Source organism: Anopheles coluzzii, chromosome X (genome assembly GCF_943734685.1).
Source record: "Anopheles coluzzii chromosome X, AcolN3, whole genome shotgun sequence".
Lineage (NCBI taxonomy): Eukaryota > Metazoa > Arthropoda > Insecta > Diptera > Culicidae > Anopheles > Anopheles coluzzii.
In genome coordinates, this window is record NC_064669.1 from 2,092,893 (window position 1) to 2,114,920 (window position 22,028).

Genomic DNA, 22,028 nt, shown 5'->3' on the forward strand with positions numbered 1-22,028 from the left:
TCCTGCAACGAGACGCCCTATCTTTCATCTGTGTTTAACATAAATGACCGATGTAAATCATTTCTTCGCTTTATTCGCGCTTGCCGTGAGTTTGCATGAAAGTGCAAGCCCTGGTGCTCATTCCGTTACGTAAGCTTTGTACTTTGACTCGTTGTCTTTGAAATACTTCACCGTAAAGTCACACTCCAGCTTCACCTTCAGCTGTTTTTCGATCGCATATTGGAAGGCCGCCTGAAAGGAAGGGAAGGGAATTACACGGGCTCGTTTCTTACTTGTTTGGCACAGCTTTGTAGTGGCACGTTTTTTTCCCCCTTACCTCGGCGAGCTGTTTGCCCAACCCTTTGCCCTTGCCGGCATCGGGCACAAAGGTGTGCTCCAGGCTGATGGTGTTGCTGGTGCGGTTTTCCGAATATTTCAGGTACGCCTCGTCACTCTCTCCCAGAGCGATGACGAATTTCTCGCGCTTGGGATCATTGCGCACCGCTGCCGCTGCTAGTGCCGCCGTACCGTACCGGCGGTTCGTACTGAGGCGAGATGCAATCGTTCTGGCGGCCAGTAGGCACGACATTATTGCGATGCGTTGAACGGTTGATAGTTGTTTGCTTTAAAAAAAATGTGACACAGCCTCTTGCAGGACGTGTGCGGCGGCTACAGTTTGCCTCTCTGCGGGCTGGATAAGGAACACGGAAACTGGGCGAAATGCTGGTAGTTATTGCGCGCTAGAACTGCGAGGACATGATAATCAAGCAAACAGACGAATAAGTAAATAAACAACAAGCTGTCAAATTGCTCCGGCACAAAAACAAATGTAGCGTTTCGCGTATTTTCAAATGAACCGTTGCAGCAGCTCGACTACGACCCGGAGGAGCGAGCAGTTGCCACGAGCTGGTTTAGTGCAGCAAGCAGATGCAGTTTCGTACGAAAGACAAGGGCAATGGGTCTTCATTGAAAAAAAAGAGAATAATGGGCGATTTCTTCGCTGGGATTTTTTCAAATTTTCAGATTGCTTTAGGCTGATGCGAAGTGCCACAAACCCAAATAACCAGCTTGAACTCTATAGCTGATTTGAGGCTGTTTAACAAAAAATCGTGCCGATGTTGTCCTTTGTAGCTGATTAAGAGATTTACGGTACTTTGCAGAACTATGACGCTTTTTAACTAGCACTCGGTGGGGATAGCTATACGATTCCCAAGCGCCACAGATTAAGCTTAAACGACTGGAAAATTAAATATCCATAGAAAAAAAATGAAAGCTCCACAGCTTCATTGGTTTGATCAATAGATGGCGTATTACAACTCATCATTATATTGCCATCCTTTTCTTACAATGTGTTTCGACAAGTTTCATCTTATCATGACCTATATAGCCTTCTAACTTTCTGAGCAAAAATCTATATGAATGGTCGTGTGGTCAGATACGTGGGTATCAACACCAACGACCATTACTCAAATCTCACTTGTTTCAGTGCTGGTGGTTTCCTTTGCAATTTAGTATTTAAACAATTGTATCGCCGTTCTAGTTCTAGCGATGCATAACTTCAATGCGAAACCATACAACAGTACAGAGGAAATGAGAAAGCTCTCCTCCAAGCGATGAAGCTCAACTGGTTGGGATATCCCACTAACAGATAGCGCCACCAGCTTTTTCGCTATTTTTAGAATGCATGAGTCGTTTGCCGTCTGCTAAACGAAGTCTTTCTATATTCCGTTTAGGTAGAGAACTTGAGTCGTTTAGAAGCCGTTTAGTGGTCGTTTAGTGGATTTGTGGCACTTGGGTTGTGCCTCGTATATTGTCGATAGCGTACGTGAGGCCCGTTTTTGGTGGGCTTTCCAATCAGCTACGGCCTGGAAGACTTCTTCATACTCGGTGGCTTTGTTGTAGTTGTCTTCGTAATGTATTTCGTTGTCATCACACTGATGTTCACTATCTTTGCGCTGCATTTCGTCGTCTTCGATGCCTGTGTTTGAATCTGATGTATTACCTGCATCGAAAGAGTCGTCCACCTCACAGTTGTTGCGCGCCATCAATGCCCATAATCTGCCCAAGACCTGTTGCTGGTAAGCTTTATTTTCTGGTGTGGGCTGGGGGTCTACTACATACTGCCGTTCGTCATCGTCATACTGGGTTTTGTCGTCTTCATACTGTTCGTCGTCTTCGTACTGTTGTTTGTCGTCTATACGGTCAATGCCCAGAGCCGAGGCCAATAGTTTTGCTTCCTCGAAACACTGTTCAAGTTCGTTTAGCCAGCACTCCAGTGCTGTTTGTGAGGCGAAGCTACTGTGAATGTATCTATAATGCATCTCCTCTTCATCCTCAGCTTCGGTATCTGTTTCTGTCGATGCGATTGTGCTGCAAAATAGCAAATAAATACAAACCACACTACTTCATGCATTGATACCTAAGAAGTCATCTTTACCTCATCGCAAATAGTTCAAGGAATGGTGTTACTGTACACATCTCCTCGTCGAGGTATTCTGCAGATGATGCCAAACATGCCTGTTACGAAAAGAAAGTTCTAAGTAGGCGAGCCCTGCAACGGGTTCTACCAAACCGGGCGAAATGTGCAGCGAGAGTAGAAATGATCGGGCGAACCCGATCGTGGCCGGAACGCGATGAACACCCACGCGTGTGTGGGTGAGTGCTCGAGAGGCCGAAAGGGAAGAGGTTCGGGTTCGGGACATGCCATGGCATTCGGCAAGCGTACGAGCAGGGAACAGGTGGGCAGAGAGCGATAGGCGAACCTTTTTTGTAGTTTTTCTCTGCTTTTCTTATTTGCTCTAATTGATTAGATTTGCTTAAGTACATAGTTCAACTTTCGTTAATCTGTTGCGTGAAAATAAAGGTATTGTTAAAGCTGAACTCACAAACGCCTACTACGCGCCTCCTTGTGCTTACACTCTTTTGCCTACAAAAAAGGGTTCTTCAGTGCGTTAAGTGTAATAGTGAAGAACAATGGGACCGAAGAAAGCACGTGGTTGCAAGGCTTGCGGTAACCAGGTCGACGACACTTTGTACGTGCAGTGCGATGAATGTGATGCGTGGTGGCATTTCTCGTGTGCCGGTATAACGGCATCCGTAGAAGCCGTGGAGAAATGTGCGTGGTTGTGCGAGGAGTGTGCCAGGAAGACGCTAAGAGAGCAATCATCGCCACGCGGGGGCAATAAGGAGCCCAAGGAAGGAATCTCGAAACACGTGGATGGGGATCTCGTTCGTAGCCTTAGTTTGGAAGCAGCGACGGATGGCGGGGCGCGCCCGGTTACAAACCCACAGAGGCGGCCGCTTTTATCGCTCGATGAGGCCAACGACGAGATAGCGCCAGGAACATCGACCCACGTGGCAGGGGGACCCGTACATAACCTCAACCAGGATGCTGCGACGGAAGGCGGGGTGCGCCCGGTCATGACACCAAAGAGGCGGCCGCTTTCATCGCTCGATGAGGCCGACGGAGGTAAAACGTCTGTCTCATCGAACCTCGTGCACAGGAGATCGTGTCCTAACCTCAAGGTAAAACGTCTCTAACGGAGGTAAACGTCCCTAACGGAGGTAAAACGTCTGTCTCATCGAACCTCGTGCACAGGGGATCGTGTCCTCAACCTCACGAACCTCACCGCTCCTGTCGCCGCACGGCGAGTTGACGTGCCACGTCATCACTTGCCGCATCCAGGTTGAGGTCTTCGTCCATCAGCGTAGACCTGGCAAAGCAGTTAGGGGTGAAGGGAGATAGGCGACCTCTATGTATCAAGTGGACAGGTGATACGACTAGGGTCGAGCCGGCGTCGATGATGATCGATTTACAGATTGGACCTGTGACGTCGACAAAAAAGTTCACCCTGAAAGCTGTGCGGACTGTCTCCAGCCTTAGCCTCCGACAGCAAACTTTCACGATGGATGACGAGAGATGGGACCATCTTAAGCAGCTGCCATTACCGGAGTACCGTGATGCTCGCCCACAGTTGTTGATCGGGCTGGACAACCTTCGATTGGCGGTGCCGCTGAAGACGCCTTGCAGGGGAACGGGTTGCCGTAAAGACTCGGCTTGGATGGTGCGTGTATGAAAAGACTGCTGGAAGCCAAATCGAAAGGGTGCTACATATGTGCGAGTGTGGAGCTTCGGACGAAAACTCCACCATACAGGGGGCCTTACGCAAGTTTTATGAGTTGGAGCAACTCGGGACTGTCTCCAGTGACGTGCCTGATCCAGATGAACGAAGGGCACTGACGATCCTGGAAACAACGACGGTGCGGATTGGTAATCGGTTTGAACGCGGTCTGTTGTGGAAGACAGACAACGTGGAGCTTCCTTCGAGCTTGGGTATGGCGCGACGTAGGCTGGAATGCCTGGAAAGAAGGATGGAACGTGACCATAAGCTGAAAACCGTGGTGCACCATCACATAGCCGATATGATGGAAAAGGGTTACATCCACAAAGCGACGTCTGCTGATCTTTCCGAGAGTAATTCGAAGCGAATTTGGTACCTGCCGTTGGGAGTGGTTACCAATCCGAAGAAGCCAGGGAAGGTGCGCATCATCTGGGACGCCGCTGCTAAGGTACAAGGTACGTCCCTAAATGACATGTTGCTGAAGGGGCCGGACGAGTTAATTTCTTTGCCAGGGGTGCTGTTCCGGTTTCGAATGTACGGGATAGCGGTGTGCGCGGACGTCAAAGAAATGTTCCTGCAAATACGCATGCGCGTCCAAGACAAGCAAGCGCAGCGGTTCCTGTGGCGGGAAGATCCGGCCGACGACATCGCAACGTATTTCGTGGACGTTGTTACCTTTGGGTCAGCCTGCTCCCCATCCACCGCACAATACGTGAAAAACCGGAACGCCAGGGAACATGCCGAGAAGTATCCTCGTGCCGTACGTGGCATCTTGACCAGCACGTATGTCGACGACTATTTGGATAGCTTCGGAACACTCGAAGAAGCCAGTCGAGTATCCAGAGAAGTCAGGGGAATCTTCTCGAACGGCGGGTTCGTACTTCGGAACTGGGTCTCCAACAATCCAGTTGTTTTGGATCGGCTGGGCGGCGAAAGCTCCAGTCCCGGTATGAAGAATTTGACCTCTACGGCGGATAATGGAGAACGTGTGCTCGGATTGCGGTGGAACCCGAGCTCGGACCAATTGTCCTTTTACACGCAGGCGTGTGTGGGAATAGCGGAGATATTTGAGACGGAGTGTACCCCTACCAAGCGAGAAGTGCTCAAATGCGTGATGTCACTTTCTGATCCGCTTGGACTGTGGGCAAATTTTACCATCCATGGAAGGATCTTGATTCAAGACCTTTGGAGAGCTGGTACCGGTTGGGATGAGGCCATCAGTCCCGGTCAAATGCGAGATTGGCGTAGATGGGTGGACGTTTTTCCTCTGATAGCCCAGCTTAGGATTCCGAGGTGCTACTTCCCGGAAGCACGAGAGAAATTGTACGAGAATGCGGAGCTACACTTGTTTGTGGATGCCAGCCAGCTAGCGTACGCATGCGTGCTGTATTTACGGGTCGTCGATTCTGAAGGAGAACCGCATTGTACCATGCTATGTGGAAAGGCAAAGGTTGTCCCTCTGAAACCCTTGACGATACCAAAGATGGAGTTACAAGCCTGCTTGTTAGGTGCACGGCTTCTGAAGTCCACGGAACAGCATCACCCGATTCCTATTAAAAAACGGGTGCTCTGGACGGACAGCACGGTGGCGCTATCATGGATACATGCCGACCCTAGGAATTACAGGCCATTTGTCGCGAATAGAGTGGCAGAGATTCAGGAGAACACCAACGTGAATGAGTGGCGATGGGTGCCCACTCAGGACAATCCAGCAGACGAAGCTACCAAATGGACAGGGCGTGCGAACTTCAACTGGGATTGGCATTTGGTTCCAGGGTCCCTCATTTCTGCTGCAGGATGAAGAGTCTTGGCCGACGAGAAGACTCGTTTCAACTACTCCGGAGGAAGAGATACGGCGGGTCAACCTTCACCGCGAGAAGTTGAATCCTGGACTTCTTCCTCTAAAAGCTGAACGCTTCAGCCGCCTGGAAAGGATGATCAGGACGTTGGCGTGGATTGTCAGGTACGTGGACAATTTAATAAGAAAGGTGGGAGGAGTACAATGACGGAACTACAGCGTACACCCGATGATGAGACGCTGCTTACGGTGATAGTGGAAGCGGAGGGAATGATCAACACCCGCCCTCTGACGTACATCCCGCTGGAATCGGCGGATCAGGAGTCTCTTACTCCTAACCACTTCTTGCTGGGCAGTTCATCGGGAGTGATTCAGGAAAGGCACCGACTAGCCATCAGACGGGGTTACGGAGCAACTGGAAAATGGTGCAACATATCCTGGACGGATTTTGGAGACGGTGGATAAAAGAGTATATTCCGGTGTTGGCGCGGCAAAGCAAATGGTTTGAGGCCGTGAGAGAGATTGAGGTAGGAGACATGGTTCTGATAGTCGACGGTGGTGTTAGGAATCAGTGGAAGAGAGGGATAGTAAAACGAGTGGTTTCGGGAACCGACAAGCTTGGGTGCGAACAAGCACAGGAACCCTCAGAAGGCCGGTGGCTAAACTTGCCTTATTAGAGATAAGAAAGGGTGACCAATAGCGTAATGGTCACGGGCTGGGGGATGTTACGAAAAGAAAGTTCTAAGTAGGCGAGCCCTGCAACGGGTTCTACCAAACCGGGCGAAATGTGCAGCGAGAGTAGAAATGATCGGGCGAACCCGATCGTGGCCGGAACGCGATGAACACCCACGCGTGTGTGGGTGAGTGCTCGAGAGGCCGAAAGGGAAGAGGTTCGGGTTCGGGACATGCCATGGCATGTGCCGCGCGCGTACGAGCAGCGAACAGGTGGGCAGAGAGCGATAGGCGAAACTTTTTTGTAGTTTTTCTCTGTTTTTCTTATTTGCTCTAATTGATTAGATTTGCGATTAGACTACGCGCCTCCTTGTGCTTACAATGCCGGAACAGGCGGCCCATCGTTTTGGTGGCGGACCTGCACTGACTCCGTGGACTTGCCCCGCCGCTGTGTCAGTACACCCGTTACACCTGGTTCGGTGTAAATGGCATGTTCAGGGTTGAGTGATGCTGTAGTGATTGCATGGTGTTGATTGTGCGGTTCGCTTTCACAGTCCCGGATCTCGTTGATGGCTTCACCGCTGTTGTGACCAATTTCCTTCTGGCTTCCGCTGATATTGATTGATGCTATGCTGCTGCGAAATAGCACACAAATTTCGTTGAAACATGAGCCCTGCCTCCCTCGTGAGCAAAGGAGTGTAGCAAAGTACACAGCCTTCTAGGAATCTAACTTACCTATTCAACACATCATTACCAGGAATCAACGTTCCAGAATCATCATCGCTTTCGTCTGATTCGGCATTGTCGCGTATATATTGAATGATGCTGTTGTGCATGTTCGCTTGCTCTTTGATGCGGAACTCCTTTCGACGTGGTCTTGGCTTGATTTGTTTCGCTGCCATCCGCTCTTGCCATTCGAGCCGGTTTGTGAAACACTTGCCCCTAGGGCCGGGAATACGAAGCCGTATGGTTTTTTTCGGCGCAACTGGCCATGGGCGGCTTTTCGGCTTAATATCCATCGTTACGATCACTAGCGAGAAAATGATGCAACAAAGCAAACGGTAATACACAGTGTAAATGACGCAGTTGCTTTTACATACCAGTCTCGGTCGAATTCGACTGCATATCCAATACATACACACGGTAGTTCGAGGTAGTTTGAGTTTCTTGCGGCTTGTGACACTATAACAATAGCAACGTACTGGGCTGATTCTCGCGAATTAAATTGCACACCAGCTCGTTGCGTCTCGACTTGACACAGCGCACTTGAAGTCCGCCAAAAACGTCTAGCTGTCAACCTCATTTCACTTGCAAACAAGGTGAATCCTAATCAAGGTGTATGAGAAAAGACAAGGTGGCGTTCAAGGTGTATGGATATTAGGAGGTGAAGTGCTTCAGAGCAAATTGACATTTCACGACTTGACATAACAATACTGGATGCTCCGGTATTAAAATCGGGGAGGGCTGGAGGGGGGTATAGAAAATTGTATGCGATTTGACATAACAATACTCAATGATGGCGCCCGGAAAACGCGCTAACAATTCACCTCCTTAATAAACACACCTTGGTGGCGTTTGGAGCAAATTCAAGGTGTATGCATTATGTGTTTGCCGGATGCTGTCACAGAGAATAGTTATTTCAAATCGCTTACAATTTTCTATACCCCTCTCCAGCTCTTCTCGATTTTAATAACGGAACTCAAAGCACAGCTCAGTCTAATCGATAAATTGCAATTTGCTTTGAACAACTTCACCTTATTGTCTCTATACACCTTGCAATATATGCATCTTGTGGTGAACAGGCGGCTTCAAATAAAGAGCTGCACTCTGAAGTGGTCTCTGGTAGCCATCGAACGAGACAAACAGACACGACCCTACCCGCAAATTTCCCTTAGAGCGTTTCTACATACACCGAGAATGCAGCTGAGAAAATAACTGACAGCATGCTTTGACAGCGACTGACAGCATTTTCGGTGAGAGAATTCTCCTCGGCATGCAAAGAACGATGGAGCTGAGAAAAAATGAAATTGGCAGTTTATAGCGATCGATCAACTATAGTTTGCATTTTTGCCGTCTAATAATCGTAGATATATTATTAAAAAGTAAAAGAAACTTTTTTGACTTCATTTTAGCGATTAAAATGGTTTTTTTCAACATCATTTTAAAAGTCTCATCTCGGCGCTTTTCAGAGCTTCTACACACACCAGCGTGAGAAACCGGTTGTCAATTCTCTCACAGCCATCTCTCAGCTGCAGTCTCGGTGTATGTAGAAACGCTCTTAAATGCCTTCTAATCGCCTTGTAATCGCCGGCGAATTGAAGGCGATCAGCAGTGCATTTAGCAGTAATTAAATGCCTTTGAAATATGTCATTGAAAAATTTCGCTTTTAATTTGAAATTTGAAATTGCAACTGTCAAAAGAAAACCTTACAACCCAAATAGCCAGCTCGTACTTTATAGCTGATTTAGGGCTGTTTAACGAAAAATCGTTCCGATGTCGTACTTTGTGGCTGATTAAGAGATAGACGGTACTTTGCGGAACTATGGAGCTTTTTAACAGGCACATGGTACTCTTTGGAACTTTGCAGCTGATTAGCACTACGTGTAGGGTTCATGGTGGAACTTGAAGGCTTGTTAAGAAAGGTACTGAACTTGGTGGAACTTTATAGCTTTTTAATGCATGACATCGGTACAAGGTGGCTCTTGTCAAAGTGTCAAAGACGGACGCCGGCAATAATCTCATTGCTGCTGCACAAGTTAGATTCGTTAATTGAAGAATGAATATTGAGTGAAGTGATTGTGAATTATCAGTAAATTGTGTAAAATTGTGTGTAATTCATCAATACAAAAGATTTAGAAATATACATATGTGATTAAACGAAACAAATCTTGTTGTTTATTTCATCGATGACGCTTGCTTGAAAATAAAACACAAAGAAAAATAATCCCTGGCATCGTGGCATAAGGAAGCTGCTTAGGCGCTGTTTGAAAGATCCACATAGAACTTTGATGCTGTTTATCTACTGCAAAAGGCGAATTAGAGCAGCGATCTTTAGCGTGCCAAAATGAGCTGCTTAAGCAATTCTGGCTATTTGGGAAGCGTCTTCAACACTGCGCTGTTGTAGTGTTCCCAGATATGAGCGTGAGATTCGATAGCACGATTTACGTGTTATGTTCTCTTGCGTTAAGCTCTGAGCTATTTCACTTTATTAAAGATGGTCTGCATTATTCGGTTGTTAAAGACCAACCCGTTGAAAGGTGTTAATATATCAAACTCATTTCGATAACTCTAATAAAAGGAGAAATGAGATACATATTTCCCCCATCCTGATAATCAAGGGTGAAGATAGAGTAATTATTATGTTTTTTGAAAAGGCATTATTTTTATTTTGCTTCACATAAATTTTGTTTATATTAATTATAGCAAGAAAATATTAATTTAAAAAGAAATAAACAAAGAAAAAAATCATAAAAATCAGGATTTGAACACACGCTTTCTCGGTTCGGAACCAAAAGCGCTGTCACTGCTCTATTTGGCAGTTACAATAGTAAGGGTGCAAAACCAGTATATAAACAAGCTAAGATGGCGGCAAGCTATCTGTTCTCGTTGAATCAAAAAGTTGAAATATTTCGAAGAGAACCCGTTACAGCCTTGAAAGTTTCGGTTGAAATCTTTATTCGCCTTCTAAGGCGACTAAGGCCTTAAATGCCTTCTGAATGCCTTCAAAGCCGTTTAATGCTGGTAGGGAATAATCAGTTTTAATACGCCATCTATTGATCAAACCAATGAAGCGGTGGAGCTTTAATTTTTTTTCTATGGATATTCAATTTTCCAGTCGTTTAAGCTTAATCTGTGGCGCTTGGGTCCACTGGTTGGGTATGCCACCAACAGATGGCGCCACCAGCTTTTTGCTATTTTTAGAATGCATGAGTCGTTTGCAGTCTGCTAAACGAAGTGTTTCTATATTTCGTTTAGGTTAGAGCTTGAGTCGTTTAGAACCCGTTCAGTGGTCGTTTAGTGGATTTGTGCTACTTGGGAAGGGCCCCTCAACATCATTATTTACGAAACAATGCGGCCTGCGAAGGGTAAATTGTTTAGATACCTGCACTAATCGACTCCTAAACGAGATCTAAACGACGACTATTCCCTACCCGCAAATTTCCGTTAAATGCCTTCTAATCGCCTTGTAATCGCCGGCGAATTGAAGGCGATCAGCAGTGCATTTAGCAGTAATTAAATGCCTTTGAAATATGTCAATGAAAAATTTCGCTTTCAATTTGAAATTTGAAATTGCAACTGTCAAAAGAAAACCTTACAAGCGTCTTCAGCACTGCGCTGTTGTAGTGTTCCCAGATATGTGCGTGAGATTCGATAGCACGATTTACGTGTTATGTTCTCTTGCGTTAAGCTCTGAGCTATTTCACTTTATTAAAGATGGTCTGCATTATTCGGTTGTTAAAGACCAACCCGTTGAAAGGTGTTAATATATCAAACTCATTTCGATAACTCTAATAAAAGGAGAAATTAAATACATATTTCTCTCATCCTGATAATGAAGGGTGAACATAATGTAATTATTATGATTTTTAAAAAGGTATTATTTTAATTTTGCTTCACAAAAATTTTGTTTATATTAATTATAGCAAGAAAATATTAATAAAAAAAGAAATAAGCACAGAAAAAAGATCATAAAAATCAGGATTTGAACACACGCTTTCTCGGTTCGGAACCAAAAGCGCTGTCACTGCTCTATTTGGCAGTTACAATAGTAAGGGTGCAAAACCAGTATATAAACAAGCTAAGATGGCGGCAAGCTATCTGTTCTCGTTGAATAAAAAAGTTGAAATATTTCGACGAGAACCCGTTACAGCCTTGAAAGTTTCGGTTGAAATCTTTATTCGCCTTCTAAGGCGACTAAGGCCTTAAATGCCTTCTGAATGCCTTCAAAGCCGTTTAATGCTGGTAGGGAATAATCAGTTTTAATACGCCATCTATTGATCAAACCAATGAAGCGGTGGAGCTTTAATTTTTTTTTCTATGGATATTCAATTTTCCAGTCGTTTAAGCTTAATCTGTGGCGCTTGGGTCCACTGGTTGGGTATGCCACCAACAGATGGCGCCACCAGCTTTTTGCTATTTTTAGAATGCATGAGTCGTTTGCAGTCTGCTAAACGAAGTGTTTCTATATTTCGTTTAGGTTAGAGCTTGAGTCGTTTAGAACCCGTTCAGTGGTCGTTTAGTGGATTTGTGCTACTTGGGAAGGGCCCCTCAACATCATTATTTACGAAACAATGCGGCCTGCGAAGGGTAAATTGTTTAGATACCTGCACTAATCGACTCCTAAACGAGATCTAAACGACGACTATTCCCTACCCGCAAATTTCCGTTAAATGCCTTCTAATCGCCTTGTAATCGCCGGCGAATTGAAGGCGATCAGCAGTGCATTTAGTAGTAATTAAATGCCTTTGAAATATGTCAATGAAAAATTTCGCTTTCAATTTGAAATTTGAAATTGCAACTGTCAAAAGAAAACCTTACAAGCGTCTTCAGCACTGCACTGTTGTAGTGTTCCCAGATATGAACGTGAGATTCGATAGCACGATTTACGTGTTATGTTCTCTTGCGTTAAGCTCTGAGCTATTTCACTTTATTAAAGATGGTCTGCATTATTCGGTTGTTAAAGACCAACCCGTTGAAAGGTGTTAATATATCAAACTCATTTCGATAACTCTAATAAAAAGAGAAATTAAATACATATTTCTCTCATCCTGATAATGAAGGGTGAACATAATGTAATTATTATGATTTTTTTTTTTTTCAAAAGGTTTAGCTTCACAATTTTTTTTTTTTTATTTATTATGGCAAGAAAATATTAATTTAAAAAGAAATAAACACAAAAAAATCATAAAAATCAGGATTTGAACACACGCTTTCTCGGTTTGGAACCAAAAGCGTTGTCACAGCTCTATTTGACAGCTACATTACCCGGCGCTCTAGCAGCAATCGAACACGACATCGAACATGAAAACCCTACCCGCAAATTTCCGTTAAATGCCTTCTAATCGCCTTGTAATCGCCGGCGAATTGAAGGCGATCAGCAGTGCATTTAGCAGTAATTAAATGCCTTTGAAATATGCCAATGAAAAATTTCGCTTTTCATTTGAAATTGCAACTGTCAAAAGAAAACCTTACAAGCGTCTTCAGCACTGCACTGTTGTAGTGTTCCCAGATATGAGCGTGAGATTCGATAGCACGATTTACGTGTTATGTTCTCTTGCGTTAAGCTCTGAGCTATTTCACTTTATTAAAGATGGTCTGCATTATTCGGTTGTTAAAGACCAACCCGTTGAAAGGTGTTAATATATCAAACTCATTTCGATAACTCTAATAAAAGGAGAAATTAAATACATATTTCTCCCATCCTGATTACGAAGGGTGAACAACCCGTTTAATGCGGGTAGGGTTACTGCTACTACTACTACTTCTTCCATTTAGCGTAACGTCCTACTCACAGTGCATTACAGGTTCGATAAGATATCGAATAGAAGACAAAGCACACATCGAACAGAGTCCCCTACCAGCATTAAACGGCTTTGAAGGCATTCAGAAGGCATTTAAGGCCTTAGTTGCCTTAGAAGGCGAATAAAGATTTCAACCGAAACTTTCAAGGCTGTAACGGGTTCTCTTCGAAATATTTCAACTTTTTTATTCAACGAGAACAGATAGCTTGCCGCCATCTTAGCTTGTTTATATACTGGTTTGGTACCCTCACCAATGTAACTGCTAAATAGAGCAGTGACAACGCTTTTGGTTCCAAACTGAGAAAGCGTGTGTTCAAATCCTGATTTTTATGATTTTTTTCTTTGTTTATTTCTTTTTAAATTAATATTTTCTTGCTATAATTAATACAAACAAAATTTATGTGAAGCAAAATCAAAATAATGCCTTTTCAAAAAACATAATAATTACTCTATCTTCACCCTTGATTATCAGGATGGGGGAAATATGTATCTCATTTCTCCTTTTATTAGAGTTATCGAAATGAGTTTGATATATTAACACCTTTCAACGGGTTGGTCTTTAACAACCGAATAATGCAGACCATCTTTAATAAAGTGAAATAGCTCAGAGCTTAACGCAAGAGAACATAACACGTAAATCGTGCTATCGAATCTCACGCTCATATCTGGGAACACTACAACAGCGCAGTGTTGAAGACGCTTCCCAAATAGCCAGAATTGCTTAAGCAGCTCATTTTGGCACGCTAAAGATCGCTGCTCTAATTCGCCTTTTGCAGTAGATAAACAGCATCAAAGTTCTATGTGGATCTTTCAAACAGCGCCTAAGCAGCTTCCTTATGCCACGATGCCAGGGATTATTTTTCTTTGTGTTTTATTTTCAAGCAAGCGTCATCGATGAAATAAACAACAAGATTTGTTTCGTTTAATCACATATGTATATTTCTAAATCTTTTGTATTGATGAATTACACACAATTTTACACAATTTACTGATAATTCACAATCACTTCACTCAATATTCATTCTTCAATTAACGAATCTAACTTGTGCAGCAGCAATGAGATTATTGCCGGCGTCCGTCTTTGACACTTTGACAAGAGCCACCTTGTACCGATGTCATGCATTAAAAAGCTATAAAGTTCCACCAAGTTCAGTACCTTTCTTAACAAGCCTTCAAGTTCCACCATGAACCCTACACGTAGTGCTAATCAGCTGCAAAGTTCCAAAGAGTACCATGTGCCTGTTAAAAAGCTCCATAGTTCCGCAAAGTACCGTCTATCTCTTAATCAGCCACAAAGTACGACATCGGAACGATTTTTCGTTAAACAGCCCTAAATCAGCTATAAAGTACGAGCTGGCTATTTGGGTTGTAAGGTTTTCTTTTGACAGTTGCAATTTCAAATTTCAAATTAAAAGCGAAATTTTTCAATGACATATTTCAAAGGCATTTAATTACTGCTAAATGCACTGCTGATCGCCTTCAATTCGCCGGCGATTACAAGGCGATTAGAAGGCATTTAAGAGCGTTTCTACATACACCGAGACTGCAGCTGAGAGATGGCTGTGAGAGAATTGACAACCGGTTTCTCACGCTGGTGTGTGTAGAAGCTCTGAAAAGCGCCGAGATGAGACTTTTAAAATGATGTTGAAAAAAACCATTTTAATCGCTAAAATGAAGTCAAAAAAGTTTCTTTTACTTTTTAATAATATATCTACGATTATTAGATGGCAAAAATGCAAACTATAGTTGATCGATCGCTATAAACTGCCAATTTCATTTTTTTCTCAGCTCCATCGTTCTTTGCACGCCGAGGAGAATTCTCTCACCGAAAATGCTGTCAGTCGCTGTCAAAGCATGCTGTCAGTTATTTTCTCAGCTGCATTCTCGGTGTATGTAGAAACGCTCTAAGGGAAATTTGCGGGTAGGGTCGTGTCTGTTTGTCTCGTTCGATGGCTACCAGAGACCACTTCAGAGTGCAGCTCTTTATTTGAAGCCGCCTGTTCACCACAAGATGCATATATTGCAAGGTGTATAGAGACAATAAGGTGAAGTTGTTCAAAGCAAATTGCAATTTATCGATTAGACTGAGCTGTGCTTTGAGTTCCGTTATTAAAATCGAGAAGAGCTGGAGAGGGGTATAGAAAATTGTAAGCGATTTGAAATAACTATTCTCTGTGACAGCATCCGGCAAACACATAATGCATACACCTTGAATTTGCTCCAAACGCCACCAAGGTGTGTTTATTAAGGAGGTGAATTGTTAGCGCGTTTTCCGGGCGCCATCATTGAGTATTGTTATGTCAAATCGCATACAATTTTCTATACCCCCCTCCAGCCCTCCCCGATTTTAATACCGGAGCATCCAGTATTGTTATGTCAAGTCGTGAAATGTCAATTTGCTCTGAAGCACTTCACCTCCTAATATCCATACACCTTGAACGCCACCTTGTCTTTTCTCATACACCTTGATGAGGATTCACCTTGTTTGCAAGTGAAATGAGGTTGACAGCTAGACGTTTTTGGCGGACTTCAAGTGCGCTGTGTCAAGTCGAGACGCAACGAGCTGGTGTGCAATTTAATTCGCGAGAATCAGCCCAGTACGTTGCTATTGTTATAGTGTCACAAGCCGCAAGAAACTCAAACTACCTCGAACTACCGTGTGTATGTATTGGATATGCAGTCGAATTCGACCGAGACTGGTATGTAAAAGCAACTGCGTCATTTACACTGTGTATTACCGTTTGCTTTGTTGCATCATTTTCTCGCTAGTGATCGTAACGATGAATATTAAGCCGAAAAGCCGCCCATGGCCAGTTGCGCCGAAAAAAACCATACGGCTTCGTATTCCCGGCCCTAGGGGCAAGTGTTTCACAAACCGGCTCGAATGGCAAGAGCGGATGGCAGCGAAACAAATCAAGCCAAGACCACGTCGAAAGGAGTTCCGCATCAAAGAGCAAGCGAACATGCACAACAGCATCATTCAATATATACGCGACAATGCCGAATCAGACGAAAGCGATGATGATTCTGGAACGTTGATTCCTGGTAATGATGTGTTGAATAGGTAAGTTAGATTCCTAGAAGGCTGTGTACTTTGCTACACTCCTTTGCTCACGAGGGAGGCAGGGCTCATGTTTCAACGAAATTTGTGTGCTATTTCGCAGCAGCATAGCATCAATCAATATCAGCGGAAGCCAGAAGGAAATTGGTCACAACAGCGGTGAAGCCATCAACGAGATCCGGGACTGCGAAAGCGAACCGCACAATCAACACCATGCAATCACTACAGCATCACTCAACCCTGAACATGCCATTTACACCGAACCAGGTGTAACGGGTGTACTGACACAGCGGCGGGGCAAGTCCACGGAGTCAGTGCAGGTCCGCCACCAAAACGATGGGCCGCCTGTTCCGGCATGTTTGGCATCATCTGCAGAATACCTCGACGAGGAGATGTGTACAGTAACACCATTCCTTGAACTATTTGCGATGAGGTAAAGATGACTTCTTAGGTATCAATGCATGAAGTAGTGTGGTTTGTATTTATTTGCTATTTTGCAGCACAATCGCATCGACAGAAACAGATACCGAAGCTGAGGATGAAGAGGAGATGCATTATAGATACATTCACAGTAGCTTCGCCTCACAAACAGCACTGGAGTGCTGGCTAAACGAACTTGAACAGTGTTTCGAGGAAGCAAAACTATTGGCCTCGGCTCTGGGCATTGACCGTATAGACGACAAACAACAGTACGAAGACGACGAACAGTATGAAGACGACGAAACCCAGTATGAAGATGACGAACGGCAGTATGTAGTAGACCCCTCGCCCACACCAGAAAATAAAGCTTACCAGCAACAGGTCTTGGGCAGATTATGGGCATTGATGGCGCGCAACAACTGTGAGGTGGACGACTCTTTCGATGCAGATAATACATCAGATTCAAACACAGGCATCGAAGACGACGAAATACAGCGCAAAGATAGTGAACATCAGTGTGATGACAACGAAATACATTACGAAGACAACTACAACGAAGCCACCGAGTATGAAGAAGTCTTCCAGGCCGTAGCTGATTGGAAAGCCCACCAAAAACGGGCCTCACGTACGTTATCGACAATATACGAGGCACAATCGTATGAGGAAGAGTACCTCAATCAGAGCATTGACCGTATAGGCGACGAACAACAGTATGTATACAAATCCCTGTCGATACACCAAATGAAAGCATACGAAGAACAGAAGGCACGTAGATTATTGACACTGCTACAGCGCATGGACGATCCACCTAACGAAGACTGTGGAATTGAACACTCTTTCTATTTCAATAATGCATCAACTTCAAAAACTGGCAATGAAAGCTACGAACAGTACGTAGACGACGAACAACGTGACAAAGAACCACAGGCCATAACAGATGGGAATGATGACCAACGACATGTATCACATGGCTTATGCACACTGTTAGCGCGCAACAATGGTTCACCAATAGGCGACTGTGAAAGTGAGGACTCTTTCCGTGAAATTAATCGTTCAGACGACGAACAACAGTACGAAGAAGACCCCTTGCCCATTGAGCACTCTTGGTACGAAGATGACCCGTCCACTTCATTAAATCTGGGAAGCTCCGAAGCTGATATGTCAACCGAACAAACGAGAGATTCTGGTAGTAATTTGCAGTAAGTGTGGCTCAATTGAAAAAGCATTAGCACTGGGTATCGTGGAACTTTCCTGCAACTAACATCCTTTTTTTTTGCACAGAGAACCGAGTGAGGATTCTTTCTTCGAATATGAACCAGAAGCTTCGAAATCTCCGGTATGCGATGATGCTGAGATGTCAATCCAACAACTAAAATATCCTGGTGGTATTTTGAGGTAAGGTTCAAACATCCTCAAGCGTCCTAAGGCCTTTGTATGTTTGGGATCCTGACTAGTGATGTGCTCTTTGGAGCGCACTCACAACTCCGATTCGACGGAGTCGCCCGGAGTCATGCGGAATCGTCCAGAGTCGTTCCATTCGGAGTCGTTTGGAATCGTCCGGAATCATCCGGAGTTAACCGGAGTCGGAATAGGAGGTGCCCGTAGTCGTCCGGAGCCATCCTGAGTCGTCCAGAGTCTTCCGAAGTCATCCGGGGCCGTCCGTAGTTGTCCGGAGTCGGCCGGAGTCGTCGGAGTCGGCCGTAGTCGACCAGAGGCGTTCGGAGTCGACCTGAATCGGAATCGGTCAGAGTCAACAGGAGCCGTCCGGTGGAATTGTGATCAGGCATTTCATTTCGTTTTGTTTTTTTTTTGTCTTTCAATTTGCGCGTGCACTTCGTATACAGGCCTTTGTTTCGAAGGCCGACTCTGGACGACTTCGACTCCAACCGATTCCGGACGACTCCGAACGATTCTGAACGACTCAGGACGACTCCGACTTCGAACGGCTCCAGATGACTCCGACTCCGAACGACTCCGGACGACTCCGAGAGATTCCGAACGACTTGGGATAACGCTGGGCTGACCTACCTTCCGGAGTCGATTTCGAAATTATTGGAGTCGGATCGGAATCGACCCTTTGTAATTTGTTTCTATTCTGTGCGTACGTTCTAAAATAATTCCGGAGGTAATCAGCAGCATGACAAATTTCCCATTGTTTAGTACTATTTTCCTTTTGCTGATATGAACGTTTGTGATTTTTCTTGCTTTAAATGTAAAATTTTCATTTCTATTGTATCTTTTTGCTTAAAGATTGCTATAGTTAAAGCATGTATCATCTATGGTTTAGTTTTATTTTTTCTAACTATTTAACATACTTTATTCTAGTTGTCTCTAATTGTTCTATGCGATAGCAAGTGATCGATAACATTGTTTAAAAAATTGGTTGCAGTAAACCAACTTTCAAAATATAGCCTTCAGTGTACGTAGAATAAAATATGTATGTAGTAGACTGTAATTCAATTATGCTGCTTGGGCTGGGTACAGCATTAGATGTGGCGGGCAACATTGTGGATTGCAAGATGTATGCATTTTTCAGGCAGCACTATTTTGTTGCTACTCCTACAATTGTTAGATAAATTTGTATGACAAATGGTTATTCTTTTTGTCATATTCAGTACTTCTTCTGATACCACATCTCTTCATTCTGATGTTTTAACAATAGTTAATGTATTTTAATAATTGTTGGTCTTGTGTATTTCTTCAATTGTCCAAGTTTGAGTTTCGATTGTTCAAATGAATAACAAACCTAACAAAGAAGTGAAAATGTGTCGGTAATCTATTTAGTTTTAAATATATTTTTTTTTTATCTTTCGCAGCAAATTCGTGCAGGATATACCCGAAACTATTTCTATCGCAGAAATTGATAGTGATGCGGACGAGATCGATGACAAATATGAATTGACTAAAACCGGGCTCGCGAAATGTTTTGTAGACTATTGGATTGACAAGCAAGAGCATTATAACGTTGAGGCAAAAGCGTTGGAAAAGGCTCTGAGCGTTGAGCATGTAACCGACAAAGACTATGAAACAAACTATTCGCCAGCACCTGGTCGCAAAGATGATTGTACTGGAGCCGTTCCACGACAGCATGCTGCGCCGAAGCGTTTTGTCAAAACTGATCCCACAGATGTTGTGGTATTGGACGTTGCAATTAGCCATGGCAATAACACTCCAAAACCTAGCTTCCTCGACTACTGTGACGTAGAGACACCGTGTCTGCCGAAGGTAACATACGGTGAAAAATACAAGCGGTAAGTGTAATGTTTTTTTTTAGAAGAAACTAGAAAATCTGGTTCCGTAGTTTTTCGAAAAGTAAATACGTATGGCATAATGACATGTGTTTTTGATATATCTACAGATCATACAAATCAACAAAAGCTGTTAGAGATTCTATCGATGGCAAGCAGGAGCCTAAGCGCATGTTGAATAATGGCCGCGAGATACTGGTCGAAGCAACTGACCCTAAGTGGAAAGCATTGCCAAAACATCAAGCCGCAAATAATGAACGGAAGCAGCCGATCAGGGCGAAGTCAAAGAAGAATGATAATGCTACCAAACTAACTTCGAACAAAGCACCATATGTTAATGATTGGTCAAGGCATGGTTTATTTATCGTTTTCCTATCTCTTCCTTAATTTAACTTATGTTAATTATTATTTATATTAATATCAGGCCATCTATCATAGCATTTCTAACCTCTAACCCAATTGACGTAGGCATCGAATCCAATTGACTTATCTGAAGTTGGATTGTTTTTTCGATCATCATAACTCTCAAATCTTTGCAAGTTATTGAACTTTTTTATGTTTTCATTTCGATTTTACAGCACATCTTTCTTAAATTCAACCACATCGCAGGGCCGAACCAGCAAATTCATCGATTACACTACCGCAGAGCAGGAAATGGATCGCATAATTAATAGCTGGGGATATACAATGAATGCTACCGATTACATAAACGGCTTGGAACGGAGCCGGCAATCGCAGGTACCGATGCCGCCAACTGACGAATGTACCGGGAAGCAGCGGGGCGATGATAGGCGGCTGGGAAATTTCATCCAAAATATGGGTGTACACAAATTCCCGATGGGGCACTTGCCCACAAACAAAGAGCTGATCGCCAGCGATCCGTGCAAAGAGATCGTGGCGGGTTTGCAGATGCTCAGCACGCAGAACGCAAAGGACCGTGTCGATCCTTAATCTTCGGGCTTAGAAGCTAAGAAGCGCGCACTCGCAACCGACAATCATCAATTGCGCGAATCGAACGTATAAACATAGTAGTAAGAGGATAAAATGTTTACGAAAATGCATAATCGTTGCGAACTCAAAAATGAATTACATAGAAATCGAAATAAAGCAGGCATGTGCGGCACGCGTGCAATCAACGCTGCCTAACTATGTTTTCTCCCGACACAAATGCATTCTGCGGTTTTCCGTTTCTTAGAAAAATATGGACAAACTGAGCGCTGAATGGACCAATGTGATCAAAACAGAAAAGATTTTCGAGAAGGCACACAACATATTCAACGGGCTGGAGACTGCCAAACTTGCCTTCTTCTAGGATACGCACATCCAACGACATGCATCTGAAACTGACTATTTTTTCCAATTCTTAATATGCATTACAATAATTGCTTTAATCAATGTCCATTGGTGAAATAAAGCATTTTCCTCGAACGATTTGATGCGACGGTTTCATCAAATACAGTGGAGTCTCCCTAAGATGTACGCTCTTCGCGGCGAATTGCTTCTTGAAAGTGAACATCACGACAGTTCCGTCATATTTCATACATATTTTGTCTCTTCAAAATGGACATCTCCCTAAGGCGAATATTCTCTACAGCTGCATATGCGATTTGGCTGCCTAGAATATCTAAGATGATTTTTGGAATGGCAGTGAAAAATAGATCAAAGGATGCCCGAGGTTTCTTGGATGCTCCATACTCATCGAGCTCTTTCACACCGGACGAATGTAACAATTCGCGCGTCCGACGAACTTAGCTCAGTTCGGCTGTTGCTCAATATACCGAAATAGGCACGAACTCTCGACGCACTCGCGAGCATGACGGTTCAAACGACTTGTGGCCTAGCAAAAAATGTTAATATGTGATACATACAATTGTTTACTAGTGTTGCTAATATTTTCATTAATCTTAACAGTTTAAAATTACCTATTTTACATTTTTTTTTATTTTTGGTTTGAACGTGTAACCAACGAAGTTCATGTTGCGTTTACACCTGCGGCGTACTGCTCGATTTTCATTCATATATTTGGAAATGAGCTAAGTTTGTGGAACGCACGAATTGTCACATTCATCCGGTGCGAAAGAGCTCGGAAGTAATGCGGCCCACTAAGTGAAAACTTTGGAGACCCCCGACATAGAGCACCATTTTGAAGCACCACCGATGAAGCACCAGCACCAGCACCACCGATGAAAAGTAGCTCAATTTTGCAAA

The 22,028-nt window shown here is 43.9% G+C and overlaps 4 protein-coding genes across 4 annotated transcripts; 1 reads left to right on the forward strand and 3 right to left on the reverse strand.

Annotated features, from left to right (window-relative positions):
- Positions 1–53: 53 nt before the first annotated feature.
- LOC120960934 (protein NATD1-like) lies at positions 54–767 on the reverse strand. Its single transcript, XM_040384433.2, has 2 exons — positions 317–767; positions 54–231 (listed from the first exon to the last, which is right to left on the reverse strand). The coding sequence occupies exons 1-2, from the start codon at positions 566–568 to the stop codon at positions 118–120; spliced, it is 366 nt and encodes a 121-aa protein (XP_040240367.1). The 5' UTR covers positions 569–767; the 3' UTR covers positions 54–117.
- A 386-nt stretch (positions 768–1,153) lies between these two features.
- On the reverse strand, positions 1,154–2,722 carry LOC125907577 (uncharacterized). Its single transcript, XM_049610777.1, has 3 exons — positions 2,417–2,722; positions 1,842–2,349; positions 1,154–1,177 (listed from the first exon to the last, which is right to left on the reverse strand). The coding sequence occupies exons 1-3, from the start codon at positions 2,455–2,457 to the stop codon at positions 1,154–1,156; spliced, it is 573 nt and encodes a 190-aa protein (XP_049466734.1). The 5' UTR covers positions 2,458–2,722.
- Positions 2,723–5,959: 3,237 nt separating this feature from the next.
- Positions 5,960–8,850, reverse strand: LOC120958403 (uncharacterized). Its single transcript, XM_049607451.1, has 3 exons — positions 7,671–8,850; positions 7,306–7,600; positions 5,960–7,205 (listed from the first exon to the last, which is right to left on the reverse strand). Exons 1-3 carry the CDS (start codon positions 7,693–7,695, stop codon positions 6,947–6,949), a joined length of 579 nt encoding a protein of 192 aa, XP_049463408.1. The 5' UTR covers positions 7,696–8,850; the 3' UTR covers positions 5,960–6,946.
- Positions 8,851–15,598: 6,748 nt separating this feature from the next.
- Positions 15,599–20,234, forward strand: LOC120958169 (uncharacterized). Its single transcript, XM_040380773.2, has 7 exons — positions 15,599–15,790; positions 15,861–16,155; positions 16,256–16,585; positions 16,653–17,771; positions 17,854–17,967; positions 19,389–19,823; positions 19,931–20,234. The coding sequence occupies exons 1-7, from the start codon at positions 15,766–15,768 to the stop codon at positions 20,205–20,207; spliced, it is 2,595 nt and encodes an 864-aa protein (XP_040236707.2). The 5' UTR covers positions 15,599–15,765; the 3' UTR covers positions 20,208–20,234.
- Positions 20,235–22,028: the final 1,794 nt, after the last annotated feature.